At 39.5% G+C, this 27,432-nt stretch overlaps 1 protein-coding gene across 4 annotated transcripts in view; it reads right to left on the bottom strand.

Annotated features, from left to right (window-relative positions):
* The window catches only part of dscama (Down syndrome cell adhesion molecule a), a 90,117-nt gene that overhangs the window by 16,944 nt on the left and 45,741 nt on the right, over positions 1-27,432 (bottom strand). For 3 of the 4 annotated variants that reach the window (XM_042008675.1, XM_042008677.1, XM_042008676.1), the window contains exons 4-12: positions 16,001-16,147; positions 14,207-14,485; positions 13,705-13,980; positions 13,014-13,310; positions 11,740-12,012; positions 10,383-10,661; positions 10,148-10,267; positions 9,340-9,519; positions 409-605 (exon numbers count right to left, since the gene is read on the bottom strand). In XM_042008675.1, coding sequence (XP_041864609.1) covers positions 409-605; positions 9,340-9,519; positions 10,148-10,267; positions 10,383-10,661; positions 11,740-12,012; positions 13,014-13,310; positions 13,705-13,980; positions 14,207-14,485; positions 16,001-16,147 — 2,048 coding nt within the window. Of the gene's footprint in view, positions 1-408; positions 606-9,339; positions 9,520-10,147; positions 10,268-10,382; positions 10,662-11,739; positions 12,013-13,013; positions 13,311-13,704; positions 13,981-14,206; positions 14,486-16,000; positions 16,148-27,432 lie in introns of those variants that run through there. The other variant, XM_042008678.1, reaches the window with a different exon arrangement.

Below are 27,432 nucleotides of genomic sequence, written 5' to 3'. Positions count from 1 at the left end.
GATAAAAGTTGCCCATAATAACATAGTCATGTTAAATTTTTATAAAAAGGATAGATTAGAAACAATGACACATATTCTAATAAATATTATAATTTATTTATGAACTTATCACATCAGTTTTATACATTAGAAATAATTAGTGCTGATTCTCTTTCAAGTTTGTGCTGTAGCCATACAACAAATCTTTAATATCAAATATCCCTTCAGATTCAGACTGAAGCCTGTCTGTATGGGACTTTCTCATATTAGGTGACAAGCAGATTGTATTTACCATCCAAATGTTAAAAGTCAATCTTTAGGAGCCACAGATTTAAACCATAAAGGGACCAAAATAAAAATTGAGCTTGTTTATATCATTATATCAAACCATGAACTTTAAACTGCACGTGTCTGAGCACGGCCTCCTACCTGCAGCGTGGAAATGACTTCATCGCCCACCTCCTTGACAGAAACCACATAGCGTCTTGTCTCTGGGTTGATAATGCGTTCCTCCTTCTCCCAGCGCACCATGATGGGTTTCTCACCATGTGCTGTGCAGCTCATCTTCTTCTCTTCACCCTGCGTGGCCAGCGTGGTGTTGGGGTAGGATGTGATCATGGCAGGGACTGAGGTAAAAATAAGACGGGGATAAAGACAATATTTTGTTAGATTCATTTCACAGATATGATATTGGTGGAGCAAGGAGGCAAATTTATTTATATACCAGATTTCGTACATAAGGTAACCAAATGTGGTGTACACGATCAAAAGAAACATATGCAGAGTACATATTCAAGAAAGCAGGTTATGAATAAAAGCTCCCCACTCTCATGCGACAGCTCCTTATTTACAACAGAAATATTATGGCAATGACAATAAAGTGTTGACTTGAACTGAAGTGAATTCTTGACGGGGGATTTGTCTTTAGTCCTGTCCATTTACAGTTGCTAGAACATGATTGGCTGATTACTGACAGCTAACTCCATGGTCATTAACAATAATGTTACAATTTCTATGTAGGAAATCTATTGAATCAAAATGAAAAATGAAACTTTAACAAATTTCCACAATGATACAAACAAAAAAAACAATAAAATGAGCTATCCTGAAACAATGACATAATTCTTATTTTAGTAACATCAGTTATTCTTTACATCATGTTCATTTTTTTCCATCTAATGTTGATTTTTATAGAATTCTACATGTGTTAAACTATATTTTACTGTTGTTTAAGCTTGAGTTTCTTTTGGTCACTTGATGTGTCATCTAACATGGCACCAACACTAATTAGATGCTATTTATCATGTTTTAACATTTGCCAAACTCCAATTTGAAATTGTGCCATGCATTTTTGTTATTACGAATAACACACAGTTTACACCCTAAACATCCTCTGCATTATTAATTCACAACATTGAGCCTCCCTTTAATGTTGATTTGAAGCAAACTTGCGGCTCTATCCTGGTTCTTGTATCAGAGGGTCCTAAATGGTACAGTGATGCTCTAACGACTCTCTGAAGACACCACACTTAACACACACTAAAGACATACATGGCTCATTACACCCACAGCAGAGTGTATAACAACCTTCTACTCCCAGATGCTCTCACACCACACATACACAAGGAGGTCCGTGCATTGACACAAACACGCATGCTCCCTCTTATTTTCCATCTCACACACAAACACACAAAATGTGACTTTGCTGATGTGATGAAAAGTGTCAGGCAAGGGGTTGCAAACATTTAAGTCTCATCTCTTATTCACTCTGCAGCCATTTGGGGCTTGTCTATGGAAAAGAACGCTGATCTATTTTGCATGAATTTTTTGTGAGACACTTTTGAAAGTGAGGGCGAAAAAAATAGCTGCTTGGGCTTTATGTAAATGTTATTGTATTAGAGCACAGTTACTTTAATTTTGCAGTGTATGTGGCTCAGAGGTGGCAGACAGTAGTGTTTAGACCCCTGGAAGAGCTGGATACTGGGCTAGGTGAGAAAATGTAGGAAGGGGGGTTGGACTTCACCTGTTAGGTGTGCTGGGTATGTGTGTACTGCAAACAGACAGCCCTACATTGGTGATTTGAAGGGAAATATATTATAGAAATGGAAAATTGTTCGTATTTCTCTTTTCTATAACACCATTGCTTATGTTCATGTTGATCAAGTTTAAATAAATTGCAAGGAAATGTACAAATAACCCATGTGCTGAAAGGAGTTGGGAATATCTTTTGATCAGTGCAGCTGCTCTGTACTACTAAACACACACCTTTAATTTTTGCACAAGCAAAAAGAGAGCTTGATATTTATTTACTGATTGATATGAATATAATCCGCTTCTTACAGCAATGATACCATAAGAAACAAAAAACGCTGCTGAGAGACCAGAAGAAGATTAAGTAAAACACACACAAAATGAAGTAATGGTGCGATCCAATGAGCTGCCCTTCCTTCAATGTTTTACTGTGCTTTATATTTGTTTTAATGACGTAAAGCACTTTGGTCAACTTGAGCGTTGTTGGAAGGTGCTATAAAAATAAACTTTGATTGACTAGGAAGGTATGTTATTAGATTTTCTTTTACTTTGTTTGGTATAAGTTATGTATTTTCTGGTTTGGACTGTTTAATTTTGTTTGGTATTTAGCACAGTACCATCCTGAAATAACTTACAAGTAGTAAAGTCTTTCATAAAGTTTAATCTTAACGATTTCTCCACGTCTGCTTGTGACCTGAGAAAGATGGATAATTTTCACATTGCGTCTGCAGGGACATGCAGCCCTATTATGTAAATAAGGAAAAAAATTCCACAAAGGCAAAAAATACTCTACAAAAGGTAACATCTATGCAATTTGTGTGTATGTAAATTTAGCAGTGTACCAGAGTGTGTGCCTTTGTGTGCTTGTAGCCAAGCTGAGACAGCCCTGAGGCGTACTTTGGGCACTGTAATTGTTACAGTGATGTATTTCTTTAATATCCAGCAGAATCGTGGTGACAGAAGAACAGGGGAAGTGAAGAGAAAGACAAAGGAGAGAGAGGAAAGAGATAAGAGGAAAGGAAAGGGAGTCCCTGCCTCAGTAGACATGCAGCAACTGCTCAGCTTCAGGAGAGGAGAACATAACACGTGAAATACGAACCAAAGAAACAACTTTTCATCTTCAACCTCATATGATTATTATTCGTAGTTCACCTTCCTATTGATACTTTTTCCTGTTTTGTTCATCCCCATCTCTGAAAAACACTAAATGCACTCATATGTGAATGTACATGTTGAAACAAAGCATTGATAACTAAACATGCACAGACATAAAATAACTCGACATGCTCTGTGCTTCCCTTTAGGGACCAAACAGAGGTGGTGTGTGTAGAGAAGAAGAAAAAAGAAAAACTCAACATTAAAGCTTTTCATAAATTAAATAATAAAAACAGCATTTAGTGTGTTTACTGCACAGTACAATGTGTCTTATATGGAGGTGAGAGGAGCCCTGTTCCTCCACAGCAACCCAGAGGGCAGTGATGATACGCTTAAGCCTGCAGGGGATTGTGGGGGATAGGCTGGCTGCTGATAGGCTACTCCCCTGATACAAAAGACCCCCACCGCCCACCCACGCCAACCCTTCCTCCCTCTCTTCTCCCAGGCTCCCTTTCACCTGGCCAGGTTACCATGCCAACCAGCATCGGACAGTCTCTCCCCACATCTCTTTTTTTCTTCCTTTTTCTCTCTAGACTGTACTCTTAAAAAAGGGGCCATTTCTAGTAGCCAGGAATAGAAAATGGACTTGCCATTGATTTCCACGGGACGATGATGATTACACAATCACACCACAAATGTCGCAATGCAGAAATAAAAAACAACACGGAAAGAAAACATCCCTACATCAATGATGTGGATAACAAAATTAGCCAAATAGGGTCATAATCAAACATAATTACAGGTGAATGACTAATTCACTGTGAGACCATTCATCTGTGATCAAAGAAAGGAAGCAGAGACCATGTTAGAGGCTCAATCAGATGTGAGAGGTGATAGAATAGGATTGCATTTATTTCAGCATCATTTAAGTCAGATTATTAGCAACAAAAGCACAGAAAGATGAAGCTCTCTAACATTTCTGTTTGTAAATTATGCAATAGCTGAACTAACTGATCACTTTTCTAAACTGTAATGAACTCTGCAGGGGAAGTCTTTTCTTGACAGATTACCAGCTAACAGTGACCATCATCTGTCTGTATTCCCACTATAAGTGTTACACAAAATGTGAGGTTCCTTTCTTATAAAATAGACCTTAGGTGTGCCATCTCCTCTCAGACACATACATACATGTGCAGGCATTATCTGAGCTTCACCCATGTGATTACATCAGAGTGCTGGTCTGCATCCTACATGGGGTGCTTGGGAGTCCAGTTTAAGCCACAGGGCACCTCGGCTCCATGGTACCAAAAGTGCAAGACAAGAAGACATGAGCTGAGATGCATCCAGCGTCTTGCCCTGGGGCCAGGCTGTAAGTGGGCGCTGGGGAGGAGATGGCCTGGATGGGAGCTGGGGGAGGGGGAGGACACCAAGATCGCACATAGATGACTGGTTCACTGGCTGACTGCAATGTACTGAAATAATTCCCTTAGCTGCACAATTGGCTTGGATATGAAGCATGATAGCAAATATACGCCTGCAGTCTGGGCAGACCTCTGTGCAAAGAAGGCCTCAATGCAAATCGGTGAATAGGATGAAATAAAGAGATCAGGAGAACAGGGGACTTCATTATGGTTGTCTGAAGGACAATGCTGTTGGGAGACTTCTCAGTCACCATGAGCCCATTTAGTGCTACTGTTCAGAGGACTTTCATTATACGTTCTGCCCTCATCACCGTCTTTGGATATTATGATGTCTAGCAGGCTTGATTGGTCTTAATTGGCCCTGATAAACATTGAGTGGTTGTTGACTGACTCTGATAGCATCCACTGTGCATTGGTAATGAACTGAATTGCATCTGTTTCAGAGGTACTGCAGAGATGCTTGACTGGAAATTGTATTAAAATCATTTTTCTAAGCCTCCACCTGCAACCAGAGATGAGACGGAACAAAAACTGTTTACTGTTGCAATAAGGAAGCCCATGAAGTAAAAATAAACACAAACACAAGTGCTTACTTGCATGCTTGCACAGTTTAATCCTGGTTCAGGAAGGACAAGCTATTTCTGCAGGCTGTTAGTGCAGTGATGGTGTTCATGCTGGATGATGCATGGAGTATTATGACGAGACATTAGCTATGCACAGACACTCATAACAATGAAAGTGCCAAGTTATGACATCACAATAGCTGCAATTCATTTCCTTGGGAATCCACCACAATAGCCTGGTAGAGTGGGATCTGTCTGAAGCACTACATTAGCCGTCTGACCCATTATTCTTGTGTAATGGCTGCATTGCGTCGCACTGTATCTGTGCCTTTACATTAAAGGGCACAGTCTTTTGTGAAACAAACGTCTTTGTGTGCACTTGTTTGCTCACCTGCTTCACATACACGACCTGACAGCATCTTAACCACAAATTTCATACATCTCAGAACCTCTGATTCAGTCTATTGATTCTCTACTGCATGTGTACTGACACATTTAGACAGCAAATAATGCACAGTGAAGATCATACTACGCATCACGTGAGTGCTTTTGCATGCGTCAGCTTGTGTGCCTCCCTAATTGGCTCCTAAGCCTCTTAAGTCGCCACCACTGCTCAAGTGGTGTAGGCTGGCCTGAATAAACAACATTAAAACAGCGCATAATGTTCTGAACATCACAGCCTCAAATGTTTTAGTGGACTACATTGTACCTGTAAAGCACAAGGAGACACTTCAAGGGTTAATGAGCTCATTGTATGAATGCACACACACACCCACTCACACACCAAACACACATGGGAGATAGGATGAGGTGTGGCTCTTCTTGAGATTCAGGCTACTAGAGAGAGGGGACACGAATCAGGACAGCAGCCGTATCACAACAGCAGATACCTCAGGAGCAGAGGGACTGCAGACAAATGCAACACAGCAAAAGGCAAAGCTCTGTCATGTATGGTATAAAAACGTGTTGTTGACAGGTCATCAGCGGTGTGGTTGATAGAAAAATTCTGTTTAACTGAAGTTCCAAGTTTCTACAAGATGTTGTGGTCTAATCAACAATGCAAAATAAAGTTGCCTTCACTGAGTGGCCCCAGTTTCATTAGTTTCCTAACTGTGAAAAACTTGTGGTTTTTTACTCTCTCGTTTTCATTTTCTTTTCACAACATTTAGTCATAATAGTTCTATAGAACATTACACAGCTCGTAAGCTACCTCTCAATATCACACCTGTAGGGTAGTATTCAAGCTCTAGTGAGTGAAAAGAGTCATTTAGTGAGGTACTCAGGGGAAGACCAAATATCAACCAGTTCAAGAAAATGTTCAAAAATGTGTTGTTTAGCGGGCATAATGGAGAATTGTCACTAATGGTTATTGGTGATTCTTATTTATTACTCCTTAATTGATATGGCATGGGGATGAGTGGCTGAGAAGCCTATATGTATGCATATATACTGTATATAAATATATATAAAGTATATATGTATACATATATATATATATATATATATATATATATATATATATATATATATAATGCTGTGCAAAGAATTTGTTCAATAATCATCGGGATGCCTAGTACTATTTACATATTCAGAATAAACAGTATATAAATGAATTAATTTAAAGGGGTAGTGCACCCTAAACTGTGTTTTTTGAGCTGTAAATACAGTGTTACTTAATTGTCATGAAGAAAACACATACTGTTCATAAACTTAGTGGCTTTCTATGCCTGCATTAGATGATGCAGGTATAGAAAACCATGGCCACCAATGCATATGAAGGGATGTGTAGATCTGCTAGTTTCAGACTTCTGTTCTTCCACAGAGTTTCTGGTAAAATGTTTCTGCAATGGGACGGATTTGTGCTTCTGTGGGTGTAAAAGTAACACCAGACTTTATTCTTTACCTGTTGATCCTCATCTGGCAACAGACAGCAGCTCAAATCGTAGCAGCAGCAACTTCCAGCAGCTCTTCCTGCAGCTGCCACAACCTGCCGCGAGTCTCCACAGCTTTCCAGAGCTGCTGGAGCTGCTGACAGGCAGCTAACAGCTAACAGCGCTAACGGCTCACACTGATACGTTCAGGACCACCTGGTTCATGTGTAGCTGAGGAGATTCAGGAGGGAAAGTCTTCCACCTCAAAGACGCTCTGTGGTGTAGCTGCTTTATGAATCTGGCTTTGCATCTGGCCAGTGAGCTCAGCTGCTGTCTGTCAATCATTTCTGTCTGTCTATCCCGACCCGCCCACTCTCCGCCCCCTGACCACCCCACACCTCCCACCCAACCCTTGCAGCTTCAGACTGCATGGGTGTTTTGTTTTCAAATTCAGCAGTGGGTGGAGTTACGCAGAAAGTAGGGGGTAGCGCTAGACTTTAAGCCACTGGACACTTTCATCCCAATGGCATAAAATTATTACCACTACCACTCTTACCTATGGTCAGTTTAGAATCACCGATTACCCTAACACACATGTCTTTTAGACTTTGGGAGGAAGTTGGAAAAAAACCCTCAGAAAATGATGCCAGTTGAGATTTAAACTGTAAATTTTCTTACCACAAGGTGATAGCACCAACCATTAATTGAAATACATCTAAACCTTCCAATGTAAAGCTCTACAGATCACACTCAGCTAATAAACATGACTTCTGATATTTTCATTGGCCTGCAGGCTGTTAGTATTTTATTTTAATTAACTTTGAGACAAAAAGTTTTGAAATGAAATTTTAATCTGCTATTATCACATTCTAGAGATGGGATTTATGGCTCTTTGAAGGGAGCCGGATCTTGAGGAGTCGTTCCTTTCAAAGAGCCATTCAAAAGACTGGCTCGTTCTTACAATATCTTACAAAATTTCACAATACATAAGAATGACAAACAAAATATGTACCATATAAAATCTACTATACAAGATTTTAAAAATTATAGGAAAAATATAATGTTTTAATAATAATAATGCCTTGGATAGAACTCACAGTTTTTGTTTCTGAACAACTCTCTGCCCATAGATGGTGAAGGCAGTTTGTATAAAGAATGGCTCACAAATGAACGGCTCACGGCTGTGACATGGTTCCCATCGTTCATTTAGAGCAGTTCAAAAGAATCGATTCATTCATGAACGTCACATCTCTATCACATTCATGCACAGAAGAAATGAAATAAACAAGCTAAGCTAGATTTAAGAAGGAGAATAATAACTAAAAGTGATTGTTAATAAAAAAGTATTTATGGATAAGATTATTAATCATGTCCTTGTGTCTTGGACTGTGAGGGAAGCTGATCAGCTGCAGTCAGACAGGAGCAGTCTTGAAGGAGTTTTAGCCTATCTAGCTGTGGCTGGCAGACACTCAGCAGGGTGTACTCTGCTCTGGTTTGATATGAGCCACAGGGGCATAAACCTCATCTAGCAATGACTGATCAAAATGAGCACCCAGCCACAATAGACCAGCTGGAGATGGCTTTGCACACATACAGTACAGACCGAATGTCTGCAAAATCTAGATGTACAGTGTGGTATATCGTGATATAATGTCAGCTGCTTGTTTGCACCACAAATTAAGTATCCATTCTAGCACCATTGCTGTGCCAAGCTTTTAACACCTGCCTCTTTGCAAAGATAAGGAGAACTAAATCATGCATCACTTTCATGGTTTATTAAATGCTCTTTCAAGCTCTTATTTCTATCTCTCAATAAGTGAAACATAAACAAAAGCTCATAGTCTCTTATAAATGTGTATAATTTGTCATGCAAACTACAAGCTCCTCCATAAAAGAAGCAACCTATTTAAGTTAAAACTCAAATTATAAAAGTGGTTTATTTGTGCAAGGTGCATGAAACCTTCATTTAATATTGGTATATTAATAGAAACAGGCACAGGGAATAATTTTATATGTCTAAACATTAGGAAAAGGTTTTCAATATGTATTTAATATTCTCTCTGGCAAATATAAAGGCTGAGTGAGATAATTCTGCATTTTAAAATGCAAAGGACTAAAGACAGGAGAGGACCCAGATGGATGCGGGTGGAAAAACCGACATGGATAACCCATTCCTCCTGTAACCCCTCAGCCCTCTTTTCTGCATGACAGCTCCTGCCTGTATGCAGAATTCAGGGCTTAATGGAGGGAAGCTAAATCACCACCATTTTGCGGGTGGCCTGACTGTCACAAAGCTAACTCCAGTTTAACCCTTCTGTTTCAGCATAAATATCTTTACTTTAAAATTAGCTGCAGACTGAACATGTACAATAGACTTACTTTTGACATTCAGATACATGGACTTGCTGACATCAGCCCCAACATCGTTGCTGACCCTACAGAGGTAGAAACCACTGTCCTCTTCCAGCACATGCTTGATGAGCAGCGAGCCATTCACCAGCACCTCGATCCGAAAGCCTGAGTTGAGGGCGATGGGTTTGAACTGAGGGACCCCGGCACCTGTCAGAGTAAACATTGCTATTACTGTTATGTACCATTTAGAAAAGCACACAATGGCCAGTTGATTTTCTGATCACCTTTACTAAACTGAATATAACATTCACAGCTAGCTCTGACTCAATATCTGAAAATTAAATCCTAAAACATGAGTTTACTGCATAGATAGAGCTGTCAGCCCACCTAAAATTAACTGGTGTGAAAAAGTAACAGGACAGCAAGTGAACAAGAGCAAATGTTTGATATTTAAGAAAAAATACTATTTTTAACTATTTTTATCTTAGTCATGTGATGTGCTGTGATAAGCTACATACCGATAAATAAGAATAAGCTTTCAGCTTTCGGATACATGAAAAGCTTTCACTTGTCTCGCTTGTTTAGAGTTATGAATCCAACCTCATGGCTGTATGTTTGTTATGCTGACATTCTCAAATTGTTCTACTGTGGAGTTTAAACTTGCTGTAGAGGTCAAAAAGACTAAACCAAAACACACACAATAAGACTTTTTGATTCACAATGATAATAAAAATAGAGGAAGGATAAGTTATCCAGTTCAAAGTGTTTAAAAAAACTGTGAAATACTTTTACTGAGCCTCAGAGGATCAGTTGTGTGTGTCATGTGTGTGCCTACCTTTTGAATACTCCCACTGGATGGTAGGAACAGGATAGCCTTCAGCTGAGCAATTTAAAATCACGGATTTTCCATAGATGCCATCCTGATCCTTAGGTTGAACCACAAATTTGGGAGGAACTGCAAGTAAAGAAGCCGTCAGATTAGACTTTTTAGTGAGAAAAATCAGTTAATTCAAATACATTCAGGAAAAAAAAGACAAAACAGCCTCTCTAATATCTCCTGTCTTCCTCACCTCGGACGATAAGTTGACTTTGGTGCTCCACAGCAGCAGCCTGGTTCCGTGCAATGCAGGTGTAGTTGCCGTTGTGCATCAGTGTGAGGTTGGAGATACGAAGGGAGCTTGTAAAGTCAATGTTGTCTATGGTGACACCCAGGCTGGCTGGGATTGGCCGGCCGTCTTTCTGCCAGGTGATGAAGACAGGCTGGTCGCCCGACATGACCACACAGGGGATAAACACTCGTTGGCCAATGGAAAACCGGGGAAACTCGAACGGGTGGATGGTAGGTGGGACTGTGAATAAGACATTAAATCATTTAATCTAAGTTTCAACCTCAGCAAATTCAGCTCAAACTCATTCACCACTTGTGCATTAACAGACAGCAAGATTTTAAATGTACTGGCTAAGAACACTTACTAATCACTTCCATAGCAACCCGTTAGTCCCAGTTCTCTCTTTATCACCTTGTGTTCCATGTCAAAACATGCTGTGATTATGAAGGAATGCAAAATGCTGAGAAAATATTTTATTAGATCTCCAACATTAAGCAGCGCATTTTTTTGCTTAAAAGCATGCATATAACATTCACTCTCTCTTTTTTTTTGCTCTCTGGGGACACTGTAGTCATCGTGAAAACCAGATGCTATGGAAAATTAATGATTTAAAATACCATTGGAATAAGCAGCACTTCAGGGCTTATTTAATTCACAATAAAATAGGCATAATAGGCTCCTGGGGATTCCCTCTCGGCAGCGGTGGAATGCTAAGCAGCCGAGAGGCAAATTAGCTGAGGCAGAATAGTGGCGTAGCTAAGTCTGTGCTGTGTGATTCCCCTTTTTTGCAGACTCGTTAGCATGTCGAGACCTGCCAAGGAGAGGGAGGGGGACTGGGTTTGCCCATCCTACATTTGAAATTATGCATAGTCACTGAAGAAAGAATGCCATCTGAGGTTATCATCATCTGGCTACACTCAGCACGGCTGCATATTCAGATGAGCTCCAGATAAACTGGCTGAGAAGATGGAGATGGTGCTTTGCTATCTGTGATGTGTGCTTTTTATTCACAGTTTGTGTTACAGAAACGTCCCCCTATATATCTGTATTTCCACAATGTCAATTCTGAAGTGATGCCAACATACACATCGGACAGCGTGACTATACAGGGTCAGTGTGCAGGGTGATGAAGTGATAAACAGACTGGGAGATTAATAACATGGTATCCATGAATACTCTGCAAATACAAGAGTATCACACTGTGTGTATGATTATATCTAATAAATAGTCTAAGTTGCATAAATGACAACAAACAATGATAATAATTATGATGCAGTAAACATGTACAACTAAAACCAAATAAAAACGGAGTTCATACCTTTCACAGTAACATAGACGCTCTGGTGAGTGGACAGCTGTGGCTGCACCAGCACATTACAGGTGTATTCTCCTTCATCCACATCCTTTTGCACGTCAAACAGCTTCAGAGTGCCATTCTCAAAGGCCCGCTGCCGGTGGTTGTATGGCAGCAAATTGGAGTCCTTGTACCACTTGATGGAATAGTAAGGGTAACCAATAACACGGCAGTGGATGTACATGTCCCGCCCAGCGATGGCAGTGAGGTTTTTCATTGGTCTGATGCTGGCAGGCCCTTGAGGACACATTGGAGAGACAACTCTCTTAAAATGATTTTGAGGCCAGGGGATGGGCTAAAAGATGGCTGTGCGGTGTTGTGTGTGTTTTCAAGACACCACAAAAATTTACATGCCTTGATTCATTCTGACATTAAAAACGAAAAACGTTTTGATTGTCATGGCTTATTAAGGGGTTTCAGACTACCTGATTAAATTTACTTGGAGGGATTTAAAGGATGCCTCTGGCATTGCACTTGTTCTGCTCTATCTTCCTCCATATTAAATTTGCTTTTGCGTTTGAGCTGCTGACTTGTGGACCCCTCTGTTCAGGACTGTAGTGAATATTACCTTTTGCTCCCTGTGACAGCTTGAGTGAATGTTCATTCACTCCACTCATGACGCTATTATCAAAGCTATTACTCACATTGCCAGCTTTTGCACATACTTGTTAAAAACAGAGTAATCAAAAGATGTACCTCAGTATTTATTAGACAAATAGACATCTAGGACCATATTTAAAGCACAGGCATATCCTGGGTTGCTACTCTTTTTATGATGATCAAGACCCCAATGATGTGAGAAATGGTCAATCAACTTCCTCCGCAATGGCATCTGTGGAGGTTTATCTTCAATGGTTGGCTGCATTCTGCATCCATGTACCTTCAAGTAAGAGCTAGGGCCTGAATACCCCAGTATTACCAAGATAAGACGACACCAATCCTGTCAACCATAACCCTGTACAGAGAACAAAGCATTCCACTGACAGTGATGCTAAGAGTAAACCACACCGATAGTAAAAAGCTGCCAGCAGGTGTTTGATAAGAAGTAGGAGAATTGACATGTCAGAAAAAAAGAGAAACCTGAATCCCCTTAACAAACGCAGTCAGGCGTTCTTTTATCGTCTACACATCAGCGTGCTTTAAAGGTAGCCAATTAAAACCATATCAGCGCAGAATATATCAAGACATGTTGATGTGTATATGTGATGGTGTGTTGGAAGAGTTGATCTGACAAGCACCTCTTACGTTTATTCGCGCCTGGTAGGAAACTGTCCCGGCCGAGTTATTGCAGATGCACCGGTACACCCCTCCATCAGGGACCTGGGTCTGGCTGATGTTCAGGTGGCTGACCACATGGCCTTCAGTGTTGGTGTAGTAGGAGATACGGTGCCGGCTGTCCCGTATTATGGGTTCGTCATCCAGAGTCCACATTACCCGGGGCTCCGGTGTGCCTTTCACCATGCAGGACAGGGACACAAACTCATTGATGTTGTAGACTTTCTCGCTGAATGAAGCCAGAATCTTGGGGGTGCCATCTGGACAGAAGAACCAGTTTCAAACAGAGATATGTTTTATTGTTTGGCAGATGATTATAAAACCAAGAATCTAAAATCTAGTCTTCCTTTTGAGTAGAACCCTTGACTCTTAGTCTAAGTGTAGAGTAAATGGTTACAGCAGCCTTAGATGGCTCCATTTCATCATTGATTATCAATATTCTCTATATATTGGTGTGGTCAGGTACTGCAACAACACCTCATGTATCATCATGTAAGCCTCTTTCAGACAAAGTAATGAAAAGGTACGGCCTCTTCAGGACTCTACATACACAGTATGTTTAAATGTAAATGTACATGGATGCAAAAATACACACAAATATAATAAATGTGTAATTGGTTTTCTACCCACACATATTTGAATGTGAGCTCTGACCTTCCAGTATGACTTGAACAAAATCCTGGGCTGACATCTTGCCATGTCTGGCAAAGCACTGATAGGCTCCTCCGTCACTCTTTGCCATACCACCCATGACCAGGTTTTCTCTGTTTTGCCCCGTCATGCGGACACTGCTGCTGGGGTAGATGAGCTCTCCGTTGCGGTACCAAGACAACTGATACTCCTCAGAGCCTGTTACACTGCAGGACAGTGACACCTGGCTCCCCACGCTGCCCTTAACCTTTCGCGGACTCACCATCACCTTCAGGGGCTCTGTTGGGAAGGAATTAGCTCAGTGACAGATTTGAATAAAATAGTGGAATCTTTTTTGTCTTTTCTGTAGTTAAAGCAAGGGATTAATGGAAGTTAAATTTAGAAAAAATATTACATGCAGCACCTTAAATATTCATGATACTCATCTATGGCTTAGAAGATTCCCCTTGTTTTGACTCCTGCTGCCATTAAAATCACCACTCTGCACATGCCCATGTGTACTGACCTTTAACCTGCAGCCTGCCAACCACCTCAGCATTGCCGTAACCGTTCCACACTTCACACACATACGTCCCTGTGTCACTGGACTGGGCTCTCTCTATCAGCAAGCCTGTCACACTCTGTCTGAAGCGTGTGTCTGGCTCCAGTGGCCGGTTGTCCTTTAGCCAGCGATATTTGGGTGCGGGATGACCTGAGGCCTTGCATGGCAGCTCCACTCGATGAGATGCCAACACTTCACGACGCTCAAAGCTGTCCAGGATGTGGGGTGCTGAGTTGGTTGGATCTGGTGGGGGGAAGGTGGTTTAAGTTTTCCGAACAGTCATCAGACCCAAACTTTAAAGCAGGGATCTCAAACTCTGGTCCTTAAGGGCCACTGCAGGCTTTAGATGCTTCCCTGATTTAATTTAAATAAATCCAACAACTTGTTGTCAAGTTCTGCACAATAACCCATTAATTTGAGTCATCATCATCAGCATTAGTCTTTTTTTTTTTTAAATCATAGCGCTTACCCAGCACTAGCTAATGGCTAAAATTAGCCTAATGTGTAATGGACATGGAGCATGAAAGGGCACACTCTTTATAAAAAAAAAAAGGCTGCACAGTTTATTATCAGCATGCATGTATAATACCAACACAGCACCAAGACATTTTGATTTGAAATAGGTCAAGTACAGGTAAGTAAATGAGAGCTGCATGTCATGTAACTAACTAGCATTCACAGTTGCAGAACTGGAATTCAGCTCTTATTAATACACCTAATATGAGTATTTGCTTATATTTCAGGTTAAATTGTTATTATGATGCTCAACAATATTAAATATCACATGTTTATCTGATCTTGTGCCATCCTACTTCTGCTGAAAGTTTTAATGTGGCTTATCCCACCAAGTATCCCAGATGTTTATGTTGATTACAACCCCTTCTGTGTAAAAATTTCACTTCACAAGGGTCTTCTCATCGTACAATAGCTCATATAAATGCCTCTGTTGTTCAAAAACATGAACCTAGGCTTACTGATGAAAAGTAGATTAGTAAACTGATGGACTGCCCCTTTAAACAGTTCAAGGAAAAGAGGGGTGTTGTCTATCCTGTGCCCGCCCCCAAACTTAGCTCTGATGACCTTTATTACATGTCATCCCCGTTTTAATTCAAGTGTGTTTTCCTGTCATCTTCTTTTTCATTCAGATGACCTACATAGTTTTCCACAAGCACAAATTTACTGCCATATGGTCCTCTATCGTGTGGGTAATACTGTATTATTGTCTGCTCATGGAAGTGGAGATTGCAAATCAGATTCCTTTTCTTTTGTGGTTCATATCACTTGGTTTACTTGCATGGCAAGTCAGATGTAGAGTAAAAAGTCTTCACCTCATGAACATAAATGAAGCCACATGTTTGGATTTGATGAATGACTGAATCAAATATTGAAACAAGGCCTGTTTGCCTGTTTGTCTGATGCATATTTGCAACAATGGACATTCTGTTGTGGTTAGCATCAATGGTTCACAGCAAAAATGTTCCTGGTTTGAACCTCAGCTGGGGCTTTTGTGTGTATAGTTTGCATGTTCTCTCCATGTATGAGTGTGTTCTTTCCAAGTACTCTGGCTTTTTCCCAAAAAACATGCCTGTTAGATTAATTAATGTTTCTAAATTCTCCCTAGAAGTGAATGTGATTGGTTGTTTTTCTCTCCGTGTTGGCTCTGTGATGAACTGGTACCCTGCCTCTTGTCTAGTAGCAGCTGGGTTAGGCTCCAGCCCCCCATGACTCTGCATTAGATGGACATACTGCAGTTCTTACCTGAGACAATGAGACGGGCGCTATTGCTCTGTCGGGTCTCTCCTGTGTACCGATGTCGCGTCATACACCTGTAGTTGTACAGCCCATCTTCCATTTGCACATCCAGGATATACAGGGCGCCCGTGGATGTAATTAGAAATCGTGACACTGGGAAAACACAGAAAAATTAAGGTCCATCAGGTCACTCTGTGTTATTGCTTTTTTTTTAATTATACTGAATAAAAAGTCTCAAAAACATTATATAATGACACCACCATTAACCATATGCGTGCCTTTGTGTGCATTTGATTTGCAATTTAAGTAATACATGCTGTCTATCAAAATACTGTTAGACACTCTATAAAAGCTATCTGTTGCTTGCTGAGCATCATCTTCCCTTGATTCATTAGTTGCCATTGAGTCCCCAGTCAACTTTATTGTCTGGTACAACAAACACCTCATTACAAGAAATAAAGTACAGTTATATCCAACAGAAATACCACTGCTTCTCCAAGATGACCAAAAAAATATATATATAAAAAAGGGGCTAAACAGAACAAACATCACTGAGGTTTGACCCCTGACAGTGCACTTCTGCAGCTAATCATTGTAATTTAAAAATGTCAACATACACTCAGACACACAGTCTCATTTCATCATGTTTTGCCATGTTTTTGTGTCTGATAGACTTTGTGTGACACATGAAACGAACAAACAAAGGATCGGTTGCCTCTGGATTTCATCACAAGAGACGTCTGGCCTTTTATAGAAAAAAATACTGTACAGTCACAGGTTGTAGAACAGAAAACATGCTGTGTGTCTTCGCATTTATGCACTAGAAGCACTATCTTTACATCCTAGAAGAAGAAAAAAATACAGAAAATCCAATATTGAAGTCTCTTAGCAAATATTTGCAAGTCAAGTGAGGTACGCAGCTCTGTGTGATTGTAGTCACCAAACATCTGCTGCAGCCCATTTAGCTCAGAACAGCTCTGAGGCGCAGTGACAAGCCTGTGTGTTGTGTAGCGGTGTAACACAGCTCGTTATCATGTAGCTCATCGCTCTTCTCTTTCTCTCTCGGGGGAAACTCTCTGTTTCTGTCTCTCTCTCACACTGGTTCCTTCTGTATCCTTTTTTTCTCTGTCTCTCTCTCTTTCTCTGCTCCAGACTAAAGTGCAGGGAGCCCGGGATCACAGAGCGCTTTGATAAGGCCTGGATGCGCAGGTCAGATCATGCTAATGCGATGCTAATTTCTATGAACACGTGGAAGTAGACAGAAGTAGTCAATATTTATGAGGAGCTACGTGTGCTGTAGCCGGTGGCTGCCGGAGTATTTCATGTCACACATGATGGAGAGGCCTATCAGAGATGGAAATCAAATGAGGCCCATGTGCGGTGGCAGGATTCAGGAGGTATTGCCGGACATATCTTAATGCAAACTTTATGGGGTGTTGAATTACCCTAATTTAGCCCTGTCAGGTCAGTTTAACACTGATTAGGACTGCTGTTACAAACCCGTACACTGTGCATGCCTAAAATAATTGGAAAGAGGAGGAATGCTCATTGTGTCAAGGTTAAACCATGGATCACCAAGTACTGCATATATACAACTTTGATGCTGGCAGAATCACAGAGAGCCTCAACAAAAAAAAGATAAATTTTGATGGAAAAAAAAGCTAAGAAGTTTGAGTGTCTGTGGTGCAACAAGAAAGACATGAATGAGAGGACAGAGTGAAATGGCAAAGGAGAAGAAGAAATACACAAAGGAGGGGAGTGAGGATGCTATTGTGTGGAAGTGTTGACCTAGTTAGAAATAAGGGACATTCAAAAGGAGGCTTTTTATTTATTTTCTTTTGTTTTTGTTAGCTTGTTGTTTAGAAGTGTGCACACCAGTAATTGAGAAAGAAAGGACAGGTATGTGTGATTTAAATGTTTTAAGGTTGCAAATGTGACTGCTTGTGTGAGTGAATGAAGCTGACGGTTCTAACTTCCTTCCATTCTCTGGTATGAAAAGTCAACAGAGCTCAAAAGAGAGAAGTTTCCATAAGAAGAGACCATGGTGGGAAGAGGAAAGTATGCGAAACACACACATACACACTCATCCAGGTGAGATGAGTGTGGGATCTATTAGTGAAGCAAACTGCGCCCTAAAAGGGTTTTGAGCTGCAGCTGATAAAAGGTTTTTGTTAGAGTTTTATAAAGAGTTAATAAGTGAATGAATAAATCCCTTAAAATCTTAACTTGTTTACAATCAAATAAATACAAAATAATCATGAGAAAAACTAATATAATTAAATAAAATACAAATATTAAATAAATGAAAAGCAATTCAAGATTAAAGGTTAAAGATAAATAATTGATCTACTATTAGAAGCACAGAGAGCACAGACCTCCACCAAGCCATTGTAATTTTTTTTTTTTTGCCAATGACTGGGGTCATTATTTTTAGTTCAAAGCTTTGAAATGGCAAAATGATCCCTATCTCCCCATAGTAAAGAATAAAAAAAAGTTCCTCGATTCAGGCAGTACACACTCTTAGTGCTTCTAGCCCCAATTCTTAGATTCTATGAGAATGTAATCAAAATCCATCCCAAACGTTTTAGTTATGTTGCTAACAGACAGACAGACGGCGCCAAAGACATGACCTGCACCTTGGCGAAGGTAATTACACTCCTATCACCAGGCCAGAAACCTAAACAATATTTATCTGAGTAAATAATTTTCACAACTTGCATGAAATTTCAACCAAACTCTCTGCAACTTCCTTGAAGTTCAAACAAAAGTCATTCAGGGTTTATCTTTGTGGCAAAGACTCTTCAGTAGCTGTGATGACTAAACTATACACAAACCGTCTACATCACCTTTTCTATCACAAGACACTCATTTCTGACTGACCTTCAAATTAAACTAATGTGCGTTTGTATCTTAGAGTAAACCAGCAATAAAATCTCTTGACATCTCACATTCATGAAGTTTTAACCGGACTAACTGTCTTCATGGGGAGGAAAAGGGAAGCAGAGCCAGCATGGTAAGATGCTAAAATGTATTAAGTTGTATTCGGCACTGCTCTGCTGTTAATTAACAATTTGCACATATTTCGGTGAAATTTTTAAAAAAAAATTTCATTTTTATATGACTGATTAAATACCTTTGTTAAATTTTCTCTCCTAAAGGTTTTGCTTTTGGTGTCACTGTCAATATTCCTCTTTTGGAAAATGAAAATACGCTTATGAGATGATAAAGAACAGAAAGTTGAAGGCTACCCTCTAAAAAATGAAAGAAAGAGAAGGAACTTTATCCTTCTGCAGGACCAGCTCTCTGCTCTTGAAAGCAATTTGAACGAAGAGTTAAAACAAAAAGATGACTAGGTCATTTTTCTGCAGAATTGCTTTTAAACTCAAAAACCAGAAAAGTCCAAGGACAGAGAGAAAGTTACAATCAGCCAGTCTGAGGAGTCACTCAACAAGACAGAGAAAAAGATCAATAAGCCACAATAAAAAGATAAAAACCCTGGCCTAGTTATCTACGGTGGCGTCAGCTCTTCAACAAAGATGAAAGAGTTAGAGTTGGAGCAAAAACCTCCAAAATCTACTGGCTGAACAGAAGCAGAGACACCGAGTGGAGCTTTCTGAGAAGATCTTCTAGAAGCAGCTCTGTGAAACACTGGAGAAGGCCACGAGAGACCTCTCTGAACTCTCAGATTTAAGAGTCCAGCAGCTTCAGATGCACAAGGGAGAGATGGAGGAGATCCTGCTGGTTGAAGAGAGGTTGTGGATCTATCAGGAGTCCCAGATGAAAGCAGCCATCCAGCTCCTTGTTCATCAAAAGATCCAGCTTCAAGCAAAATAGCCTTTAGAAGGTAAAAACAAACACCCTGCAACAAATGCTCAAACCAAAAATATTTCTGTTTGTTATTTAAATGTTCCACACTGGCAGCATCGTTCTGGCCCTTGTTCGGATTCCATTCTTATTCATGCATTCACATGAACAGTATATGTACTCTATATAGAGCATAACCCAGTGGAACATCTAATAATGAATTCGGTTAAGTGACAAACTTTTAGTAAAATGAGCTAGATACCAAAAGGGAATCTATCAGTTTTAGAGATGAAGAGATGTTCAGCGCACTATGAAAGACTGTAAACAAGCAGTTCACGAATAAAGATTTTTTCTACATTAGATGGCATTGTTTCATTGCAAAATGAAACCATTCTGAGATTTAGTTCCATCCTTTGCACAAGTCAAATTTCAGATGGCAACGAGACACTAAATGTATATCAGACTATTTTTCTTTTTAGGGTTAGTTTCCAGGATGGAATGACCTCAAGTTTGGAGCTGTTCTGCTCTGCAAAAAGCCCATGTGTTTGAGTGCCATGAATTAGGAGAGAGAGAGAGAGAGAGAGAGAGAGAGAGAGAGAGAGGTCAGTTCAGACCTTACATCCTGTTTAAGGAATATTTTTGCATTTGACAAGTTGCGTACAGGAGACGTCTGGAGCCTCATGTACGTATAAAAATGTTCCGTGCGTCATGTTCCACACACACATCGGAATGAACACAAAACGACTTTGCACTGATCTGTGCGTACCCCACGCAAACTCTAGTCATTTGAAAGTGACAGACTACAAAGTCATGAAACTCTCCTTCATACACTGAAAAATGTTTCTGTAAACTTTCTGAAGTCAAAATGGACTAAAAAAAAAAGCATTCCAGCTCTGATGAATTACATCTAAACAAAACTAGACCACATTTAAGCCATTTTCCCAACAGATCAGTTTTCTGAGTTTATGTCACGTGAAGATGTTACTGGCTGTGAAGCGCGCGCGCACACACAGGTGTCGGATGATCATACTGATTGAGAACAAACACTCGATAAATTCCCTACATGCATGATTTGTCTGAGTCAGTTGTTAACTAATTTCATATCTCCCCACGTCTCCAGCTCAGTGTTGGTCAGTACGCGGTCAGACTGCTGAGTGTCCCTGCTGCAGCGGAGACGCTGGCCTCGTCCGTGTCCACCTCCTGGTCCACCTCCTGGTCCACCTGTCGATGACGCTTTTTCTGAAGATGGAGGCGCCATCATCTCTAAACCTCGTCCTGAGGCTGCAACACTCCGCTGATGTGATGCAGTCGTTTTTTTCCCTTAACTTTGATGTTTTTGTTCATCATTTGGACCATGATGGTATGATACGATGTTCCGATCCAGCTGCATGTGTGTGTGACAAAGCGGTGATTGTTAGCGGCTTATTGCAGCAGTTTGGGCCGGTTTTTGTTTGTTTTATATCGCCACTGGTTACGGCCTACAGCAGTCCACGTATTTCTTTTAATAAATCATGATCAACACCGGATCCCACTTCCACTCACTGTTGAGAGAATGCAGTATAATCAGCAGAAGATCAATCGTTAAAGAAAATAAAATAGCATAATTTATCATAATTATCAGTTATGTGCTGGCAGTCTGTTCCACAGTATGAGGTCATAGCATGATAAAATGTGAAAATCATTACGTCACTATACCTGCAAAACTATTGTATTTGAGTAAATCTGAACACATTCAGGCTACTGAACACAGGCAAAGCATGCTGGGAAGCTCCACCCAGCTATCTTCAACACCATAGAAGTATGTGTAGGTTATTTTATTTTTCCTCCACCTCTGATTCAACAGTTAAAAAAATGTCTAAAACCATAAGTTTGCAGAATAAAACTAAAATTTTATGTCCTTGTTTATTTTATCTCGTTCATTAATTGTACCATACATGAAATTCTGTGTTGAGGTTTGGGGAAAAATGTATAAAACTAATACCAATTCAAATAGATTTTAAATAATAAACCTTACCATGAAACAACAAATCCATTATCTGTTTAACTACGCATACTGAAATTTCTTGAATTAGTAGAATATAAATTAATCCACATTTTGTGCAAAGCTAAGAACAAACAATTATCTCCTAATATCCAGAAGATGTTCAGAATGAGAGAAAACAAAAATGATCTGAGACGTCATTTAGTTATTGAAAACTCCATGGTAAGAAGCAACACTGTGTTTCTGTTACAGGTGTAAAATGTTGGAATAATTGTAATGAAATATAAAAAAATTGTGATTCCTTGAAAACATTTAAAAAGATGTATAATAATTATAAATTTGCTCTTTACACTGATTCATGAGACACATTGAGAGGTCATTACACTTCAATTGTTTTACTTATTTTTATTAAGGAATTCAAAATTTCCTTTATGTATTCATCTTTTTTCTGTTGTTAAAAGGGGTAGGTGTTATATAAACTGTGGTGAAATGATTGGCCCACTATCATACATGTTCATGTTTTTTTCCTCTTAAATATAACAAAATGAAACTAATGGAAGTCTAATTTGTAATGTCTTTGTCCCATGTTGGTCTAATAACCAATTTGAATATTTTAATCAGACTGAAGTCATGGATGTGTGAACGAGGCTGGTACTTAAAAATTTCATTGCAGTTCTATAAACTATGAGGACAGAAGCTGAAATTAAAGTTACTTTTTAAAGGTAAACGTGGAACCAACACATTTATTTGTTGGCTCAAATTTTCAGTCCCTTCTTGGTTCTTTATATTAAATACACTAAAAATTGAGATGAAATTAAAGTAGCTTCTCCAAATTGCTTTTTTATGTTGCTTTGACTGGAAAAACACAGTACATCATAATAAAGCTTTGAACCTTTCGTTTATATTTTATATAGCAGAATACTGCAATATTCTGCATGTTGAAGTTTAGAAACGAGCCTTTAAAATCTTCATGCACATGCATGACTAAAATATCCGGAGTTGATGCATACTCACAGATTTAAAAGTGAAAGTAAATAGTGGTAGTAAAGACTGATTATAATGAAGTACATTCTTTTTTTAGTTCTTTATTCCACTTCTTTCCCCCAGCAGCCAGCTCATGGTCTCCAGCAACTGCAGCATTGATTCTCTAACACAGAGCTGCAGGCCTACATTACTGCGTGACTGTGTCCTTGTAAGCTGAGGGCATTTCTGTGTGTCTGAATATTAAAGTCTTTGTGAATGTGTGTGTGGGGGTGTGTTTACATGTCTACATGCATGTGTGCAAGTGGGTGAGAGTGAATGTGTTTATGCTGCATACAGCAGCTGGCAGTAATGGTCAATAATAACGATTGAAGGTGCTCCACTAGACTCCTCCATACCCAACCTATTGCATACTAACACTGCCTGAGAGACAGCCTCCACTGTTCTTGGAGTGTGTGCGGCTATGCTATACATATTAACTCATGTTTGTGTGCACACCTGTGTATTAGTGTATATTTCTGAAACTGTGGCTTCACTCCACCCCAGGTGGCTCGTGAGGCTATCAGTCGTCTCCTCTTCCCTTCCTCGGCCCGCCCAGCTGCTTTGGCATCCCTCATGCCACAAACACAAGCCTCTTTCTGTGGATCCACACTCAATAGCTTCAATTAATCCCCATATAAGCCACACTGAGCCTGCAAGTAGACTCTTTGTTCACTGGAAGGCTTTGCAGTTTGTCACTGAAACCTTAATTGCTTGTGTGACATAACAGGAAGAGTAAAAATCATGTTCATGTTACACTGCTGTTGAAGCTTTTCTAATCAAGGACAGTTTGCGCTGGGGTAGATGTGTCTTCACTAGACCCAAAGGTTAATGTGTACCAAGGACTAGGAGAAGAGGATTTCCATTGAGGTGGAACAAGATGACACATGGTGACATAGCTGAGCACTTTGACCTATGCTTGCTGGGTGACCATCTGCCCCAAACTGTGCACTGTAACTAAGAGAATAAGCTCAGCTTGCCCAGTCTTTTCAGAGATTCTTTAATTGAGACAAACATGGAGGAAGGATGAGATGGGAGGAGGAGGTGTTGAGACAGAGAAGGAGAAAGACAAAAAATAAAAAGATCAAGAGGGAAAGAGCACCTCTGGGATACAACCATTCTCTGTCATCTTAAATGACTTACAAATTGGCTTATAGCTATGCGCTTCCAGAGAGGAGAGAAAAAAACTTTCATATGCTAATTCAGATCACAGCCAGGCAGAGCAATTATTTAAAAAAGTGTGTCAGGTCTGTCTGTCTGACAGAACCCAGCACCTCTCTGCTTCTCACAGTGTCTTTTCGTCTTTCTCAAATCAAATATGCTGAAAAGGCAGCAACTGAATGCAACTCCAGTATAAATTTGTCAGGCAAACAAAGACTTTTGTAGCATCACTTGTGTTAAATCTTTGCAGGCCTGCAGCACAAACCACGATTTAACACCAGAAAAAGAATCATGGAAATAGTGTGGCATAAAATGCTCAAATAAACCCTTCAAGATTCCACAAACCCATTTTGTTAACTGAGGAAAAACATACAGCTCTGCTTCCATTTATTGTTCCCCTGAAGAACTTTGAATTGAACTTGCTCAACGCCAACAGTCTGGACACCACTTACAGGAAACCAATGGAGTCAGCTAAACAATGCAGATAAAAACTGCCTCCTCATCACTCTGCTGGCCGTGTCCCCACTGTGCAACTGTCTTGGAGTGTATTAGTGAGTGGAGCATGGTCCCAGGAGACAGCCAGGGCCTACAGTGTCACCGTAACCTTGGCCACTCAAAGTCTCTTGAGGAAAAAATCAAAACAACAGCAACAAAAACCCACAATAATTCATAGTGCTTGCACAGCTCTAGACAAACAAACTGATTGCCAGCAAGTTCTTTTTATGTTGGATCTAATATTTGATGCCGTTTGGGGGACTTTGATGACTTAAAACAGCTCTAAACAATGTCTGGTGTTTGCTGTGGTTCATTGTATATGCTGTATGTGTTCATTTATTTCTGTTATTTTCCATAATTTGTCATCTCTGCATATGAAATGTTTCCATCTAGTAAAACAAGAATTTCAAAGCACTTGTCTTTTTAATAATCTGAAATTGCAGCTTTAATATCACCATATGTGACATCACATTGTTTCCTAGTACAATAATGTCACAGTAACTGGCGCCAGAACTGCCTGAGTAGATTGTGAGTAATGATGAGCAGAGTACGAGCCCAGAAGGGCCTCTGTTGTAATTAGGCCTGGACTAAATTATTGGCACTGTGACTCTAGTTAGATCAGGCTGGCAGAAAAGGAGGGGGGGCAACAATGTTTGCATCTTTTCTAATAAAAATCATCTGTTTCTCTTACACTGACAGCCCCTGGGGTTGCCATGACAACATATTGGCTTAGCAAGCAGTATTCCCAGCATTGTAAATGATGGACAAATGGAACCACGTACGAACACAGACCAAACAAAAATCTGAAAGCATACAGCTACTAAAATAAAATCATTTTGAGTGAAGAACTGATCTGACGTATTCTAATTTTATATGTTTGTCAATATAAGTGAATGTCTGATTTGCTACTTTTTATTATTTTATTATTCTTACTTCTCTATTTTCTCTGCATTGGAGTCTAGGAAATGAGGATTTTTTATTGTATGGCTTGTAAAAGCTTTAGGTAAACCTCTAATTTATTGATAAGGTTTTACATCTGTCCCCAGAGAAGCTGGAACATTGTGCTAAATGCAAACACAGAATGCAATAATCTGGAAAACACGTCAGCTTATATTTATATAACACTTTTTTTTTGTTGTTGTTTTTTTTCATAGTCATCAATCATGTTTAACATTATTATATTTGTTATAAAAATATTAAATTAGTTTGTTTGTTTATTTTTATTTCTCAGGGACCACTAAGGGAAACATTAATCTCAGAAGAGAAAAGATGTATTTTACCAGATTTAACCAAAGGATAATTTCCATCTGTGGTGCCACACATATCTTTTAAACTGAAAATATTAAATATTTCTTTTACAAAAACCTCAATCACACCTATTTTGAAAAGTGGGGCCAGGAATTAAATTTGGTAAAACAATGAAAAACAGAAGAAATAAATCATGTGTATCTGGAGAATGAATGAGCCTTCCCTTCACCACCAATATGTGATGAACAGTTCATTTATTTCTTTATACCTAACAAATTTATTTAATTAAGTTATTTGTTTTTCTCACTTTAAATGTTACATTTATTTATTTTTTTAATCTATTTTAAATAATTGTTATTAATATAATATTTAAGTTTTTTTATTTTATTCCATTCTTTTTTCCCTGTATTTATTTAGTTTTTATATGAATGAAAATAAAATCCGGTAATAAGGGGTTAAGAAGTTGGAATTGTGGGTAAGTGAGAATTGGTGGGAGGAACAAACCAAAGCACCGTTTTGCTGCAGCTAAAAATTTTGCCTCCAAACTGAAAAATTGCTCATAATCAACCACTGTATATTTAATAAGTTCAGATTCAGTAAAGATGTCACCACAATATTGTACGGCATTTATAGCAATGCAAAGTGATGATGATGAGCTTCTGTAACTATTTGTCCCTGTAAGATTAGTCTGGATGTGCTGGACAAGCCTCATTATCTTAACACCTATTAGTCCACCACAAATCAGATTTGTCCATTTTGACCTTTGTCTTTTCCACACCGAAGCAAAGCTACATGACCGCCTAAAGCACCAACACATCCAAGGGCTGCACAAACCTCAGATATTTCTACTACTTTAAGTAGGAGCGAAGTTCTATAACATGAGGGGATGCATTTGTTGGGCAACAACAGAGTGCATACAGAGAAATGTGTTGAGTTCTTCACATGGTCAAAGCAAATGATACCACTGCAAACCTCATGCAAACACTGATACGTTCATTAGCAAATGGATGCTAATAAACGTACCAACACTTTTAAGTAGTTTAGTTCTGTTGCTTTCAAATACTTCTAAATACACTCTAATACATGGTAGGTAGCTCGATATACCTGGGTGATAACTAAACAAAAGGAGTGATTCTTTTCTACTGATGAACATTACTATGGAGCATTTTATCAGCTGGAACAGACGGTGGATCAGGAATGTAATTATACACCCATTTGGTGTATTTTATTTTTTAAACCCAGTATTGTAGTCGACAATTAAACTTGCAAACATGCACAAGGTTAAGTACATTTGGCTCTTGTTAAGTTGTCTTAAAATTAAAGACAGGAACATGTTAAATATGCAAAGGATCTGGCCTAAATTCTCACCACATCTGGGTTATAAACTCTCTGGGTTCAGGCCCAATTTGCCTGCTGCGGAGCTGAGTCAGAGTAGGACGCTGAGATTTTTTATTGCCGGTTCTAATCAGCAGCAGCATCCCTTCGCTCATTAACTAGACACACACTAGCCTCAGGCACATGGCCTCATATGTCAACCACAGATAAAGATGTCATCTTCTGCTTGACTGAATAAACTGCTATTAAAACTAGATGCAAATAGACGTTGAATGATGTTCAAATCAGTAGGCAATGGCGAAGCTAAAACCCAGAGGCGTGTGGCCACATCGTTGCCCCACATTCCTCTGTCATATTAAAAGACAGAGAGATTTCAGATATTGTCTTTCTTCAG

Source organism: Melanotaenia boesemani, chromosome 15 (assembly GCF_017639745.1).
Source record: "Melanotaenia boesemani isolate fMelBoe1 chromosome 15, fMelBoe1.pri, whole genome shotgun sequence".
In the NCBI taxonomy this organism is placed as follows: Eukaryota; Metazoa; Chordata; class Actinopteri; order Atheriniformes; family Melanotaeniidae; genus Melanotaenia; species Melanotaenia boesemani.
This window is presented reverse-complemented; position numbering and strand designations above follow the sequence as displayed.